General features: G+C 51.5%; 1 protein-coding gene across 1 annotated transcript in view; it reads left to right on the top strand.

Moving 5' to 3' along the window:
* The first annotated feature begins 8,516 nt into the window (after positions 1-8,516).
* The window catches only part of NEDD4L (NEDD4 like E3 ubiquitin protein ligase), a 135,830-nt gene continuing 128,800 nt past the window's right edge, over positions 8,517-15,546 (top strand). The window contains exon 1 of the mRNA XM_051642208.1: positions 8,517-8,702. Within this exon, the coding sequence (XP_051498168.1) occupies positions 8,658-8,702 (45 nt within the window). The 5' untranslated portion in view covers positions 8,517-8,657. The remainder of the gene's footprint in view (positions 8,703-15,546) is intronic.

Below are 15,546 nucleotides of genomic sequence, written 5' to 3'. Positions count from 1 at the left end.
AGAAATCCTTCACCATGAGGGTAGGAAGGTGCTGGAATAGGTTGCCCAGGGAGGTTGTGGCTGCCCCACTGATTCTCTTCTGGTAATTTCTCAAGAAAACATATTTTTGCAATACATCTGAGTGTTCTCTGCACTGTTTTCCTTATATCTGTGTTTAATCCACCTTCTTGTCACCCCTGAGTCAGCTCCTGGTCCCATGACAGGCCAGCTGTCCAGTGGAGAGGCACCAGATGGGTTGGTGGGAGCCTGGGGGACCAGGGCCCAGCACTGGGGCTTGGCAGGGCAGGCTGCAGCTGAGGAGCTGGGGGGGCTTGAGGCTGCTGCTGGAAATGCTGCTCCTGCTTCCTTTGCTGGCAGCTGCCTGCTTCTGTTGCCTCTCCTCTGGTGACACTGGCTCCATCAGCCCTGTGCTGGATCTTGAGGCAAGAACAGAAATGATGTGTTTTACTTTGGAAATAGTTTTGATAATTCTGCATCACTGCTGACATTGGGTAGGAAGTTATGAAAGCAGATCTTTGTGTATCATGTATCAGCACTTTCTGCCCCTGCCTGTTTGACAGACATCCCAAGTGTTACAACACAGTAAAATCCTGTTCAAGGAGGGGCAAGAATCTTGCTCATGCCTGAAGTATGATATTGTTACTGGAAACCGAGTCACAATTAGCCTAGTCAAGAGCCAGGTCAGGCCTTTCTGCCACTGGAGACAGACAAATTCCACTGGCTTCAGGGATGGTGAAGCCTAGCACAGAGGTGAGATCAAGCCACCCTTTGCATTTAGAAGGTAATACTAATGAAATGGATTGGCTTGAAAAGTGGCTACTCTGGAGCCTCAGCTGATGTCACCCAAAGCTATTTCATACTTTACCATCACCTGCTGGTGACATTCAGCTAAAGTGTTAGTGTGGGATTTTTAACTGGTGGACACACGATGTTACCGTAACTAGAGGACACTCAGTCCAGTCCCAACAACGTTTGGCACTTTTCTTTCTCTTGGGTATTTTTACCCCACTGTGCCACAAACCTCTGAAAAAGGGTATCTTGATACAGGCCCAGAGCTTGCTGCTTTGTGCACATGAAGTAATGAAACCAGAAGGGAACAGACTGAGAAGTTACTTGGTACTAAGAAATTGAAAGCTGTTTGTGTTTTGTGGGAGTTCCATTCAACTTGATTTATAGCCTTGAGGAGTTTTCCGTGACGTTTTCAGTAATACAGTACAAAATACTAACATGTTTTTAAATAGCTAATCTTTTATGTTCAGAACCAGTTTCTGTGTTCAGACTCGTATTCACCCCCTAGATGTTTTAGTAATGCTTTAAGAAAGAGAGATACTGAACATATAGATGCAATGGTGTCATTCAAACATAAACCTGATAAAATATTAACATTCCTTATGATTTTTTTTTTCTGGAAAAAGGAGAAAACTATCACCTTTGACAAGCTCTACAGAGAGAAAAGCCCTTTTTTTTGAGCGAAAGATTGTTTGGTAGCAACATTAAATCCTGAACCAAGCTGCAATGTGTCTGTAAACAGCTTCTTTTGGCTCACTGTGAGGTAGATTTATGTTCTCCTCTGTGGAAATAATGAAATTCTGTTATAAACTAAGGACTGAAAAGACAGTAGGATAAAATCTGTAGCTTTCCATTATTACTGTTACGATTTGTTAAGCTCAGCTGAAGTAGCAAGACGCTGTGAACGGAACGGTTTTTAAATTCCCTTTGGAACCACTGAAGTGCAGTCATCATGTAAAAGTCACAGGAATGACAAAGACGGACCCGCAGCTCGCACCCCGCCGGGTGGGGTGTCGGTACCGGGAGGCTGCAGGGAGCGCTGCTCCTGCCCCATCCCGGGAGCCGGCCCTTCCGCACAGCCCGGTGGAACCAAAGACCTTCGCTGCAGAAAAGCAGTAACTATTTCCCGCAGGAGAAGCAAGGGGCCACTTGTGCAGGCCGGGCAGGGGTTCAGCTCGGCGCTGGGTCCCCGCTGCCTCCTGCTGCGCAGCTCCTGCGCTGCCGCGGGACTCCCCGCGCTCCGGGAGCAGCCGCTGCGCAGCGGCCGCTCCCAGGGAAGGCTGTAACGTGCCGCTTTGGACGGACTGGCAGCAGCTGATGATCATGGTGCTGCTTGGTAAGCCGAGGAAGCATCCACCTGATTACCCAAAGAGCATTTTCTGCTTAGGTTGAGGCTCTGTTAATCTGTTCAAGCCAATTGTAGAAACCCCAGACCATCTGCGTTTGTGCAGATCATGGTTCATTTAGATTTTTTTTTGTGTCTGCTGTCAATGGATGATTAAAAGTACTAGGGATTTACAGTGTAAAGTCCACACACTGCCATGTTACCCTCTGAGTAGCTTCTCACAGTATTTGAGTACCAGCTGGTACAGGAGAGTCCAGCAGGAAAAAAATAACAGCCACAAATAATGGCAATGGTGAAGTTTTGCAGGGTGTAATGGCTGAAATAGTGGAAACAGCAAAGCTTTTGCAGTGTTTCGGCCTGTTCACCAGGCTTTTGTTTCATTCATAGGTGCAATTGATACAGAATAGCTTGTGAATTGTTAGTGTAAAAACCCAAAGGAGTCAGTCCTGGGGCCCTGAGGGAGCACAGAAATGCAGAAGCTGCTGCTTCACCACACTCTGCAGCCCCCTCCTGCTTCCCAGAGCATGTCAGTGTTTGGCTGAGCTGTGGCCAGGCAGTGGTGGCACCTGCTCTGCTCTGAGGGAAAGCTTTGCTGTCACCTGCATTTCCTTGCTGCCTGCTAATGTGACACCGTCTAAGTGACAAGGAGGGAAGGTTGTCCTGCAGGCACAGACAAGAGGAAAGGGCCTGACACTCTGCCTCTGTTTCTCTCTGCATGAACTGCTGTTCAGGTGCCAGGTGGGTTGCTGTTCTACTTGGTAAGAAGTGGAGTTGAAATTCTCCATGTTGCATCCTCAAATTTCAACATGTTGTAGGGAAATGCATTCTTATTGCATTTAGTTTTTGAAAATTATGAAAAGTAGGTCAGGTGAATCTAGGCTGTCTGTGAAGGACACTATGAAGTCCCCTTCCCACCTGCAGCTGGACGCCTGTGACGTGGCTGCCTTTGTTGGAGCTCATTGCCTTGGGCTTTCTTACAGTCAACAGAGAGAAAGGCACTTCCATGGTAACATTCATTTGACTTTTTTCAGATGTCTGCTTCTGCATGATGAGATGAATTGCATTTCAAAAGCTCCTGTTTCTCTCTGTTGGGGATAAAAGGATCCCTGAGTGACTAGGTCAGATGAATTCCATCCCTGGGTCCATAAAAATGGAACTGTAGAAACAAGCAGCAATAAAATGCAGAGCTGAGGTGATTGAAAAGTAAAATCTGCTTACTGCATGAAATCTGATACAACTGTTTGAAAATGGGAGAATATGTCATGAACCTCCCATAAGTGTTTTCTCATTAATTAAAGAACCAGAAAAAAAAAGTTTAATTGTAATTATTGTAATTACAATCATTATAATTGGAAATAATTCACCTGAAGCACAATGAGGCTGCAATATTTCTCACACTGGAGGAGTCCATAGCTCATAGACTGTGAGATCAACTATCATTGATTCATTGTGGAAAAACTAGAAAAAATATCTAGAAAATATATAGAAATATCTAAGACCAGTATTAATATAAAAGTTAGAGCACGGTATAATATTTCAATCCGAGCTAAAAATGAAACTAAAAAAATATATATCTAATATACAAAAACATTGATGCTGCAGTGCAGTAAAGAAGTATATTACAAAACTAATGTTCAGAGTATACAGAAGAAAGTAATTGAAACAGACAGGGAACAAGTGATAAATGCCTGAGAGCATTTCTCTTAATCTTATCACACATTCTGAGGAAGAGATTTAAAATATCTGCTTGAGATGTGGAAGATGCTTTGTATACACTGGGATAGAGTGAACTCCACAAGCAGGGCTTTAAGATTGTACTGAACCCAGTGTGAGGAGTTTCCTGTTCACCAGTTTGTTGTGACCTTTATTTTCCCATGTTATACATTGGTACCTGATAAGAACACACAAGCTATTTCCTGTTTTTTTCTGCTCAGCAGTCTGTCACCCAACAGGGGACTGCTGGATGGCCAGAAATGCCCTGTGAATTCCCTCCAAAGCTGGTAGTTCTGGCCCTTCCCACTGAAAGCCATTGTGTGAAATATGCTCTGCCACTTGGCATTGGGAAGCAGGAAAACAACCCCTGCTGCACTTGGAGGATGTTGGAGCATCTACACTGTAATACCAAGGGAAAAAAAAAGACACATTAACACTTTCCTGAGCAAAACATTGGGTGCCCCAGTGCTGCTCATATTGCACCATGCCTGGGTTAACCACACGTCTGCTGTGGTGCCAGGCTTCCTACTGCATGGAATTGTTTCATGCCTGTTTGCAGTGGCCCCTTTTCTCTTAGCAATGTACGAGCACATGATGTGCCAGTCCCTGGCCCCATAAAATGATGATTTAAATAGGTGAGAGAGTAAAGATGAAGGAGGCAGCCACAGAAGGGTGAAATCAGTGGTTACTGTTATCTGGTAGTGTCTGGATGATGAGGGAGACCACGCTGCCAAACAGAATACCTACAAAATATCCCAAGAGTGCGTATTATTTATTAGTAATTTAAATGAATAAAAACCTCACTGAGTAATACTGAATATATTGAAGGTTGATGCAACTTTCATTTTTAGTGTTTTTTGGGGCTGGTCTGGATCTTAAGGAACAGTTACATCTCTTACAAGAGTTTGCTTCTCCCTGTCCCTGCAGGTTGATACATGCTGGAGGACACATGTCATGAAGACAGATGTAAATTCATTTTGCCCATAGCGTTGAACTTGATGGAGATGATCCAGTCTTGATGCTGAAGCTGCACAGCCAGGTCGAAGCAGGCAGGTGGTACTCAAATAAAAAGCAGCACGTGGGATTGGAGCCCTTTGCTCAGCAGAGCTCTTAAACTCACTGTGGCAACACAGTTTTTCAGCTGGAGTTGGTTCATGTTTGAGCAGCCTGAAACAACTTTTGTGTATGTGCCCAGCAAAGAGCTCTTTAGAAAGCATCTCCTGCTCTTCTTGCCCTTTGGACCATCTGTTGTGTCTCTTCAGGCCAAGCTTGTCCTTTCTTTCTCCCATCTTAGACTATGATGATAATGCCATTGGGATTTCCACAACACAAGGGAAAAGCATGTTAGTAGTAGTTCCTCTTATCTTCTTGCTCTGCCCTGCTCTAAAGAGAAGGGATAGGAAGCTAAAAATGGGCACGTGCTCAGATGTTTTTATGACTTCTATTTGCCATATCAGGGAATTAAAAGCCAGTGGATTGCAGATCGATGCAGGAAAGCAGATAAAGTATTTTCCCTTTTTCTACAGAGAATTGCCTCCTGGCATTATTTGGCTATTTAGTATGAGTAGAAGAATGGGTGGGAAGAGCAGGCAGAAAGGCTCTTATGCAGGTGTGCAGCCCCCCAGGGTACCTTGCTGCTGGGGGTGTTGCTGAGGAAGCGTTTAGAGAGATTTAGGAATGGATTAGGGATTTATGTGAATGGAACAACTCTGCTCTCGGGCTGATGAGGCTAAAGGAATTACCAGATCACCCTTCAGCTCCAGCCAGCAGCTAATCACCAGCTGGATGGGAGGAAAGCCCCTCTGCCTTTTGGCATGGAGCTGCAGGCTTGGCTGGGGCCACTGCTGAGGTTCCAAAGGACCATCAGCCTGGGTGGCTGCCAGGGCAGGTGCCTGTGTGGGTATAGGAGCTCCCCTCCTTGCACCTCCTGGTGCCACCTGCCAAGGGGGCCTGTGTCCCTCCCCACCACTCCCTGCTGCATCCCGTGCTACACACTTGTGTGAAGCTCCATCTTTAATGGAAAGCTGCTGTCCATTATATATATTTAATCTATTTTTTCCCCTGAAAATGTTACATTATTAATGGGCTTTTGTCATATAAAGAGGCCAGTCATGAATCATCTGAGGTGCACCTAGACACTTCTGATGTCAGCATTCTCAAATGAATTACATCTCTCCAGGGCCATCCATTATTCTAAATACAATTCCAAAGAGGAATTATGCATGTAATACTCCCTAGCAAATAAACAAGTAATCTCCATCACAGATTTGATACTAAAGCTTTACAATCCAATAAGGCCAATGTGCTAGTGGCAGAGAGTACTAATTTTCTGCTCTGTCATCAGAGATCCTTCCATTCAGCCCGTGCACACACGGATTGTCCCCAGGGGACAGCCTGTTGATGGGAGCACGGTGTGATGCTGCTGCTGCCTGGGAGGGAGGAGCCACCGCTGTGGTTTGGAGGTGGCCTGGCAGGGCTCACCCTTTGTGGCCCTGCCTTGCAGAAAGAATCCAGACTGGAGCTTCCATGAACCACAGCTTTACAGTGTTTGGATTACAGTCCAGTTACAGCCGTTGAATTAGAGCCAGCTGTTTCCTTTTCATTCTGTGCTTCAGGAATATAAATGTTCATGATAGTCCATGCCAGCTTCCTAATAGTTTCCAGTTACAGCTCATGGTCTCTGCTGCTGATACTGAAAGATTCAAGCTGCAAAGAGCTGAGACAAGTTTCTGAAAATACTGCAAGTAATCCTGCAATCCTCCCAAGTACCACCTGAATTCCCAGAGCTAGCCCTTCAGAAGGTTTGGGCTCAGTTTACTGTGGCCTGTGGTCAGACCCCAGTGATGGGGCAGGGCTTGTGGCAAACTGGATATCGCAGAAGTAGCCTTTGGAGAGAAAGCCTGGGGTGACTTATGCTCCTGCTCAGAGCTCTGAAGCTGTGATATGAAGAGTTAAAGCAAGACAGAGGAAACTGAAGAGAAAGGCCCTCAGGGAGGGAATGATGGGGAATCTTGACTGCCAGTGGCATCCGGGGGATGAGAGGAGGTGGAGCTGCTTCTGTTAAGGTATTGAAGTAGATGATCTAAAAGCATGGGAAAAAATCTAGCTCTGGATCTGAGAATGATCTACTGAGCTCAGGAGAAAGAATCAAACTGACTTTACTTTGACACAAGAACAGCTGAGTGAGCCTATTGCCCAGTGCTCCTTCGGACCTGACCCTTTGAGGGGACACCCCAACAGGTCCTCAGCTGGTGCTGGGGAAGACCTGGCCTCCTGTGCCAGTTATTAGCTACATCCTGTGTCGTTTATGACCAGGAGACATTCACGTGAGTACAAAGGCTAATGCCTTCATAAGCTGCACTTTAGCAGCTTGCCATTTCAGCTCTGGTGCTCTGTTGTCTGGGCAGAGGTCAAATCCCCCCTTCCTCCGGAAGAGCTTTTGTAAAGGCTGCAAAAAAGCCTTTCTGGCTTACAGGCTGCTTGGGGAATCTCTCCAGGAAAAGGCATCTCCTATTTCCCTTTCCCCTCAGTTCTGTGGAGCATAAAACAGGTGTAAGAAGATACCTGAACATAGAGGTTGGACTCTCTGTTAGTCGAAAGCTCCTCCAGCCATGATTTTCTGTAAGTGGCCAATTCGCCCTTTGCTGTAAAAGCACAGTAAGGGGAGAACAGTCACCGAGCCACGGCGACCGGTTCTGCTGGTGGCGACTGTCCCCGCTATTTGCCATGTGCCTGCCCTGGTCCCCCCGGTGCTTCGCGGCAGCGGGCGGAGCAGGGGACACGGGCAGGGCGGGCAGCGGTGCGGGTGCCGGCTCCCGGGGCCCGAGCGCAGCCCCGCCGCGCTGGGCGGCCACGGGCGGGCCGGGCTGCGGCCAAACCTGGGGGGGCGGGAGGGGTTTCCAGGCGCACCGGGAAGTAACGGGAGCAGCACCGCCGGCAGCCGCGCGGGAGCACGGACGGGCCCGAGCCGGCCCCGTGGGGAGCGGGGCTCGGCAGCCGCTGCTGCGGCAGCGCCGGCGCCGACAGGTCGTTAGCGAGACGGGCCGGGCCGGGCCGGGCCGGGGAAGGAGCAGGAACCACAGGCGGAGGCACGAGGGGCTGCGCGTGCCCGGGGCTGCGCGTGCCCGGGGCTGCGCGTGCCCGGGGCTGCGCGTGCCCGGGGCTGCGCGTGCCCGGGGCTGCCCCGCGCCCCCGCCCCGCGCCCCCGCCTCGCGCCCCCGCCTCGCGCCGCTTCTCGACCCTTCGCGCCTCGCGCCGCTTCTCGACCCTTCGCTCCTCGCGCCGTTCCCGCCGCAGCCGCCGCGCGGGGCAGCTGAGGGGAGGGCGCGCGGGGCAGCTGAGGCGCAGCTGAGGGGAGCGCTGCCCCCGCTGCCCCCGGTGCCGCCCGGTGCCTCCCTCCTGCCCCTCCGCACGGCGGCAGCGAATCGGCCCGGCCCGGCCCGGCCCGGCCCGGCAGGGCTTCCCGCCCCCGGCCGCCGCCTCCGCCACTGGGCGGGCCCGGGTCTCTCCCCGCCCCGCTGGGCCGCCGGGGCTCCCCGCCGCGGAGAGGCGTGTTCCTGCGGCCGCCGCCAGCCCCAGCCCGCGGCGGCAGTGCGGGCGGGCCCCAGCGCCGCCCCCGGGCAGCACCGCCCCCGGCCCCTTCCCGCCGGCGTTCGGCTCCCGGCGGACGCCTTCCGCCGCCCGCGGGCGAGGAGCGGCGGCAGCGGCGGCAGGAGGCGGCGGCAGCGGCTCCCCTGGGCCGGGCCCGCGGCGCCCCCGCGAAGCCCCGGGCGGGAGCGGCACCGAGCGGGCCGCCCCGCGCAGCGGCTCCATGGCGACGGCGGTGGATCCGGTCTACGGGCTCTCCGAGGACGAGGTGGGTCGAGGCGCGGCGGGAGGGGGCTCGGGAGCCTCCGCGGCCGGGCCGTGGGCGTTGGCGGGGGTGTGTGTGTGTGTGCGGGGCGCGGGGCCCCGCCCGCCGCGGGGTGACAGGCGCCCTTCGCCCGGCCGCCCCATCGCCATGGCGGCGGTGGCGGGGACCCGGCCCCACGGGCAGCCCCCGCCGGCCGGGCGAAGGTCGAGGGTCGGTGCGGGAGGGCGGCCGGCCCGGCCCGCCCCGCCCCGCGGCCTCCGCGCCCCCCACCCCCGCCCGGCAGCGCTGGGGAAGACGTGGCGGCGGGTCCCGGCGAGCGGCGGCAGCCGCAGCCCCGGCAGGTGCGGCCGCCCGGCCCCGAGCTCCGCGGAGGGAACCGGGGGGGCCGCTGGAGTCCCCCGTTCGCCCCGGGCCCGAGTTGCCGGGGCGGAGCGGGGCGCTTCGCCGCGGGGCCGGGGCTTCCCCCGCCGTTCCCCGGCGGCCGGTATACGGTTGTGGCCGCAGAGCGTGTCCAGGGCTCTGTCCCGTTGCCGTGCCCGGTTCCTCGCCGCCACCCGACGGGGGCTGGCGGCGAACAAAGAGCCGGGGCTGCCGGCGGAGGTGTGGGCTGGGGGCGGCCGCGGGGAGCGCGGCTCTGCCGGTGTCCCCGGGAGGGGCCGGGCCGGTGGGGGAGGCTGCCCCCCGGTCCCTCCGCCCCGTCTGGGGCCGGGGCTGGTGCCAAACGCAGCCTGGTGCCTAATGCAGATGGAGCTTGATAAAGTAGGTAGGACTGGTGATAGCTAATCACCGCGTGCTGGCCTTACCCGCTGATGTCTGCTGCAGAGCCATATGCAGCGCGGACAAATCAAATATGCACGGGCAGAACAGTCCATTTGATCTTATGTGTGTGTTAAAAATTGTAGTTTATACCCTTTTTTGTGTCATTGCCTTGCTGAGGTGCTCCTTTCTCTTAGTAGACAGTGTAATAAAGCATCAGAAAAGAGACAAGCTGTGTTACTGCTGTGTGATGGGAACAGGCTATCAGTGTCAGGTATATTTCTTGCCTGGGTTGTAGTTTTACAGGAGTGAAGAATAATAACGTTATCTCTGGTTTTATGGAAATAAACAAGAAGGACTATCGGTCTTTTGGTGGTACAGAAGAAACTGGCATAAAAAATAATCTTCTGACTGTAAAGGCTGCCAGGCAGTTTTATTACCTATTATATTTGAATGGGCACCAAATCTCGATGACTGTACCATTTTGTTCCAATTGGAAAGGAGGTTCTTTGGCTGGAGTGGGTGTTTTTGTGAAGCAGGGGTGGTTCGTTCTGCTTTTGTTGATTTATAAAGCTATGAGCACAGTCTGATTTAAAATCCTCTGTGTGTGTGTGAAGGTGGGGGAGAAGAGAGTGCATTGCAAGAGCCTTGGGTGTTTCAGATGGGAATCACAAGATCGGGGGAGACTCTTCTCCCTGGGTTGCTCATCAGCCTTCACAAGGCTATCTGACAGCAGCCGGGGCTGTCAGAGTCCCCGGGGCAGCTGGCTCCTGTGTGTAGGAACCCTTCTCAGCCTCCTGACCCTCCAGGTAACCGGGGTTCTCTGCTGAGCAGCCTGCGTGGCCTGTCCTGGGGGGCTGGAGGGCCTGCATGGGCTGAAGGAGCAACCAGGGCAGCAGGGCTGGCTGTCCTAGCCTGGGCACCTCAGAACCCTGCCTTGGTGATGGATGCATGGTGTCAGGGTGTATTAGCAAGCAGGATCTGTGAGGACAAGGGAGACCTGTGAGCCATCCTGCTGTGTCCCAAATCTGTGCCTGAGAGCATAGCTCTGGAGTCTTGGCTGCTGCTTTCCTGGTGTGTGTGAACTCGCCGGTATCTTTTGTCCCTGCCTCCTTCCTCGGCATATGCTGCTACTTGCACAGAATGCTAAAGAGAAACGAGAGCACAGAGGGACTCGCTGGAGGGAGGCGCGCAGCCGCCGGCTGTGGTGCCCAGCACCCCGCTCCCCCCTGCTCAGGAAAGCAGGGGCAGCTGCTGCCGAGCTGCCCACATCCCAGCTGGTGCTGGGACACGGCCTGCTGGAGGGTGGGCACGGCTGTCCAGGGGAGAAGAGGGGTCTGTTGCTCTCCTCCCAAGATAAAAATGAGCTGTTTGAAAGCGCTGCTCAGAAAAGCAAGGCTCTGCTCTTCCCACGGTGACCCATAATGGACAGGTTCTTTGTTTTCTGTGTTGCTGTAGATTGTGATGGTGCAGGACACTTGGCAGGACAGAACATCTAAAAATATGACAGGAGACTGTAAATGGACATAGGGGGGGAAGAAAGAGGGACAGGGTGAGGAAGGGCATGGGGGAGGAGGGGTTCAGTATTCTAATAGCCCCAGTAGCCTGGAAGGGCTATAAGTTCCATATTGGAAGAGGCTAAACCGTTGTCCAGCCTGTGCTAAATGTGTGGGCAAAGGAAAGCACTGAAGGGGCAGAATCCACCAGAGGTGTGTGGCTGTGTCATTAAAGGTGAACCTAAGGAGTGGTGGAGAAAGGCAGGGATGGATACAGCCTCATTGCACTCTGGCTTCCCATTAGCAGAGGCTTGGACTTGGCTTGTTTCTTTGTTCTGAAACGCAAAATCTCTTTGCTAGTCTTGAGAGGCCAAATCATGTGTGGGGGCATTTTTAGGCTATTAATTTCTCTTTGTTCCTACCTTAGTTTGAAATACAGTTTGGTTGTACACTTTGTGCAGGGCTTGAAGTAGGCCTGGCGTTGGACTATCTCTCCTAGCACATTTGCTGATTGGAAAGAGTAGTTATTTAAATGTAAGCTAGACTTGCTTAATGGCTTCCCATAAAAATAGTAATATCTTTTACAAATAATTAAGCACAGGCTTAAATTCCACTTGCACAGTCAATGAGCATGGCAGTAGGCCTACTTCATGTCTTAATTTAAGCATATGTTTGAGTGCTTGCAGAGTTAGTGCCTGCATTAGTCTCTGCAACCAGCTGTAACTCAGTGGATACCTTCAGGATGGACATCTGTTCTGGATTTGTTCAAAGCCTCTGATGGGTGTTAAGACACTTGGTAGTTCAGGACTCTGAGTCACAGATGACAGCTATTGCTTTTAGCTTCTGACAGACTGCATTGTTCTTCAGACCTTGTTTTCATAAATCTGCCTCTTGTAAACGTGAGCTATAAACATTTTAGATTCATCTATTAGCTAAATTGAGCTGTAAATCAAATTAACTTCCTATGAATTTTCGCCCGCAAGGGTGACTAGCACTGGCACAGGGTGTCTGGAGCAGTGGCAGAGCTCCATCCCTGGAGCTACCCAGAAGCCATCTGCACATGGGGCTGGGCAGCAGCTCTAGCTCAGGTGAGGAGGTGGGTCAGATCACCTCCAGAGGTCCCTGTTGACCTCAACCAGCCTGTCATTCTGGGAATTGTATTTACATATTCTGCTGGAAGCTCAGGTGCTCATGCACCAGTGTGTGTAAAAACTTGCACTCCGCAGGAGCTGAGCACCTTTCTGGTCCTACACAGCACTCCTCGCTCTGCCCGGTGCTGCGTGGCCATTGTCCCCCTGGGTAGGGGTGGCACCTGTTGAGGAGACACTGTCCTGGGGAGCAGGGACACAACGAGGGAACCTAGCAGCACCAGCCCAAGGAGCAGGTGGCTTCCCCCAGCCTCTGGCCTTCCTTTGTTCAGAGAGCTGCTGAACCAGGGGATACATCACGACCTTTGAGTGTTAGGAGTTACTGGAGTAATTATGCAAATATAATTTACTTTTTTGCCGCATTTGATTGGGTTTTTTTGTGATTTCTTTGTTTTTCCTGTAAGAGGAGAGGAAACAATGTGTCCCTTAGAGAGGTACACCTCTCATTTCAGTTTGAGTTTCTTGAGGGTCCTGAAACTGAATGTTGCCCAGTCAAAACAAAGTTCCCTCAAGTATTCCCTTCCCCTTCCTCAGTGCTTGGATGGAAGAAGAGCTTGCAGCTTCTTGTGTCACACTTGATTGAATAAATGATGTGTCTTCAGAAAAGATCTTTGAGCAAAGAGCATTTTTTATATCTTAAAATGCAAACGAGAAAGAGGTTTTTATGTGAAAATGCTCTCTCCAATCCCAGCATTCTTCTCTTTTCAAGTTCTGTTCAACTTCCACGACTTATGATTGAATAAACTGAAATTACAAGCTTCCTACTGAGATGACATTTTGTCATGCATTAGAAATTGTCAAAAAGAAGCTTATGTTCATGAAAACATCTTGATGCATGAGATATAATTATATATGCCTTAAAATAAATAGTCGTGGATGTAGTCACTGCAGCTCAACCTTTTTTTCCTCATCTTAATTCTTGTGTACTGTACTGGGGAAAGCATCACGCGTGAGAAGTGAGTCCTGAAGGGTTTTGAGGCCTCAGGAGACTTGGTGGTACTTGGCCTTTAATGAGATGTGCTTTCGGTAAATACAAGCAAAAGCAGTTTTCAGGTGTGATGGAAATGGTACCTGTGGGTGGGGTGAGTTCCTGTGTAGGCTTGTTTGCACTTTGTCAGCGTGAAGAGTAAAAATAAGGTTTGCCACAATGATTTTGTGGTGAAGTACATCTTGGGCCAGGAGGTGACAAGGTGTATATGGCTTCAATACAGTGGATGAAACATCTCCTTTTCTGCACACTGCTTCCAGATAGGGCCTGTGGGAAGTTGGCTGTTGTGGCTTGTGTTTGCATGTTCCTGGTGGATTGTGTCTCATTCCCACTACTTGAATGTCATGTTAATGAAGTTCATCTGGGTAAGTTTTGGTGCCTTGGTGAGATGGGGCTGTGAAGGCTTGAAAAGGAACGTGTTATCGCACCACTTACCAATTAACTCGAGTTATTATGAAGGGAAAAGGCTCCATTTTTCCTCTCCTGCATGACTCGATGACACAGCAGTGACCTCGTGGAGTTCAGTGTTGGATTTCTCTACTTTGCATTTTAAGCAATTCAGAAGTTTTTTAAATCAGCCTGATTGTGAGGAATTGTGTTCTAGGGGGTTGCAATGAGATAGAAGGTTTTGTTTCCTGCTGCATTGCCTGGATGGTGAGACCATCTCCTGCCGCTCATGCTGCTTCTGCACCGCAGTGGTGAGGCCAGGGGTCCCCAGAGCCCACAGGGCCCCTGCCAGGATGGTGTCCAAGGGGCAGCCCTTGAGCTGTGTCCCTTCCTGGCACGGGTTCCAGCCTGGCTTCTGGAGGACTGGGCCTAATGGCATGAGGGGAGTGCTAGATGGATGGGTGGGTGGATGGATGGACGGATGGACAGCTGCCTTCCCAAGGGCATGGCTGTGGGTGCCAGGCAGGAGGAGCAGGTCGGAGCAGAGCTGGCTCTGCTGAACCCCAGCTGTCAGGGGGGACAGGCAGAGCTGTCTCCAAAGGTGCCTCTGCCAGCTCCAGCTCAGCCTGATGCTGATGTGGAGCCAGGAGGCTTTTACACAGAAAAACCTTTCGAGTTCCTGGGAAGCTGCACCTTCCGTGAGCAAGGCTGGCAGCACAGGCTTTTTAACAAGAGAGGTCTGTTTTTTCTGCTCTGAATACTCTGGTTATATAAAAGCATAACTCTGTCATCAGAGTGTGAGCAGGGGCCTCCCTTGGTCACAGCAGTGACACAGTGCCTAGTAATAAGCAGTTCAGCATAGTAACTCTTTTATTGATTTTTTTAAATGGAAAAAAGAATCTGAATAGGTTTTATAGATGCTAAGTGCATTGGCTTCCCAGGGACAGCACGTAAAACTTTAAATGATGATTAAAAAGTCCAGATAAGGAAGCATTCCAAAAGTGAAAGGGCTTGCATATCTGCTTGTTGTGACATAGTAACAAAATTAATAGTCTGTGGTTCTCAGTAGGTCAATGGATTTTTATAAAAGCTTGCATTTTAAACCTGCTTTTAATAAGTTATAGGTGTGTTTTGGCCACTGTTACTGGCACTACGTAAATCCCAGTTTAATGCAGTTTAATGCAAAGATGGTTTGTATCAAAAGAAGGGGTGAAGGGGCGGTGTTCCGAGGCCGGTGCCGTGCAGGGGTAGCAGGGAGCAGCGGGGCTGTTGTGCCGCGGGGACGGGCCCTGGCGCTGCCGCGCTGCGTCTGGTGTCCGGCCATCGGAGGGCACTGTGTCACGGGGAATGCCGGCGCGGCGTTCGCACCTGGTGCTGCCCCCGTGCCCTTGCCCTGGGAGGCAAACACGGAGGGAGAGCCCCTCTGCTGCTCAGCAGACCTGCCCCGGCAGCCCGCCCAGACCCCTTGGTCTGGGGCTGCGTTAGCGAGTCTCGAACGGGGGCTTGTGATTTGTTCTGAAAATACAGCAGGCATGATGTGATTGCCAAATGAGCTTGCCTGTCAGAAGGGAATAGAATGAATATCTGGGGGATGTTAGGGGAAGAAGGAGTGCACCACTGCAGTGTCGCGGTTGGAGTTGTGGCTTCAAGCAATGAGAGGTTCAGCAGGTTTTTACACTTTCTAAACCAAATACAGCTCATTATAGAAGATGGGTTATCTCCACGGTGCTGCGAGATTCAGAGGCCACATCAGAGACTGTGGGACTCGGTGCTGTGGTCTTTGTTCCTGTTATACCTGTGGGAAGTGCTGGTGGGGCCAATATGAGGCAGCTGCATGTGGTGTCACCGGGTCTGGTGGAGATGCAGCCTGGCGGCAGCCACCTGCTTCCAGCTGAACCAGCCTGCATTGGCCACCTCTTGGTCCTGGGGGATTGTATGGGGCCAAGACCTCTTGCTTAATTAAACTCTGTGACATATAAACTGGGACTTCTCTGAGGGAGCTGGAGGCCTTTTACTAGCAGTGAGGGATGGATTATTTAGCAGCTTCAGTCACTAAAAAGTTGCAGATGCAA

The sequence above is a fragment of the Apus apus genome, chromosome Z (genome assembly GCF_020740795.1).
Source record: "Apus apus isolate bApuApu2 chromosome Z, bApuApu2.pri.cur, whole genome shotgun sequence".
Taxonomy (NCBI): domain Eukaryota; kingdom Metazoa; phylum Chordata; class Aves; order Apodiformes; family Apodidae; genus Apus; species Apus apus.
This window is presented reverse-complemented; position numbering and strand designations above follow the sequence as displayed.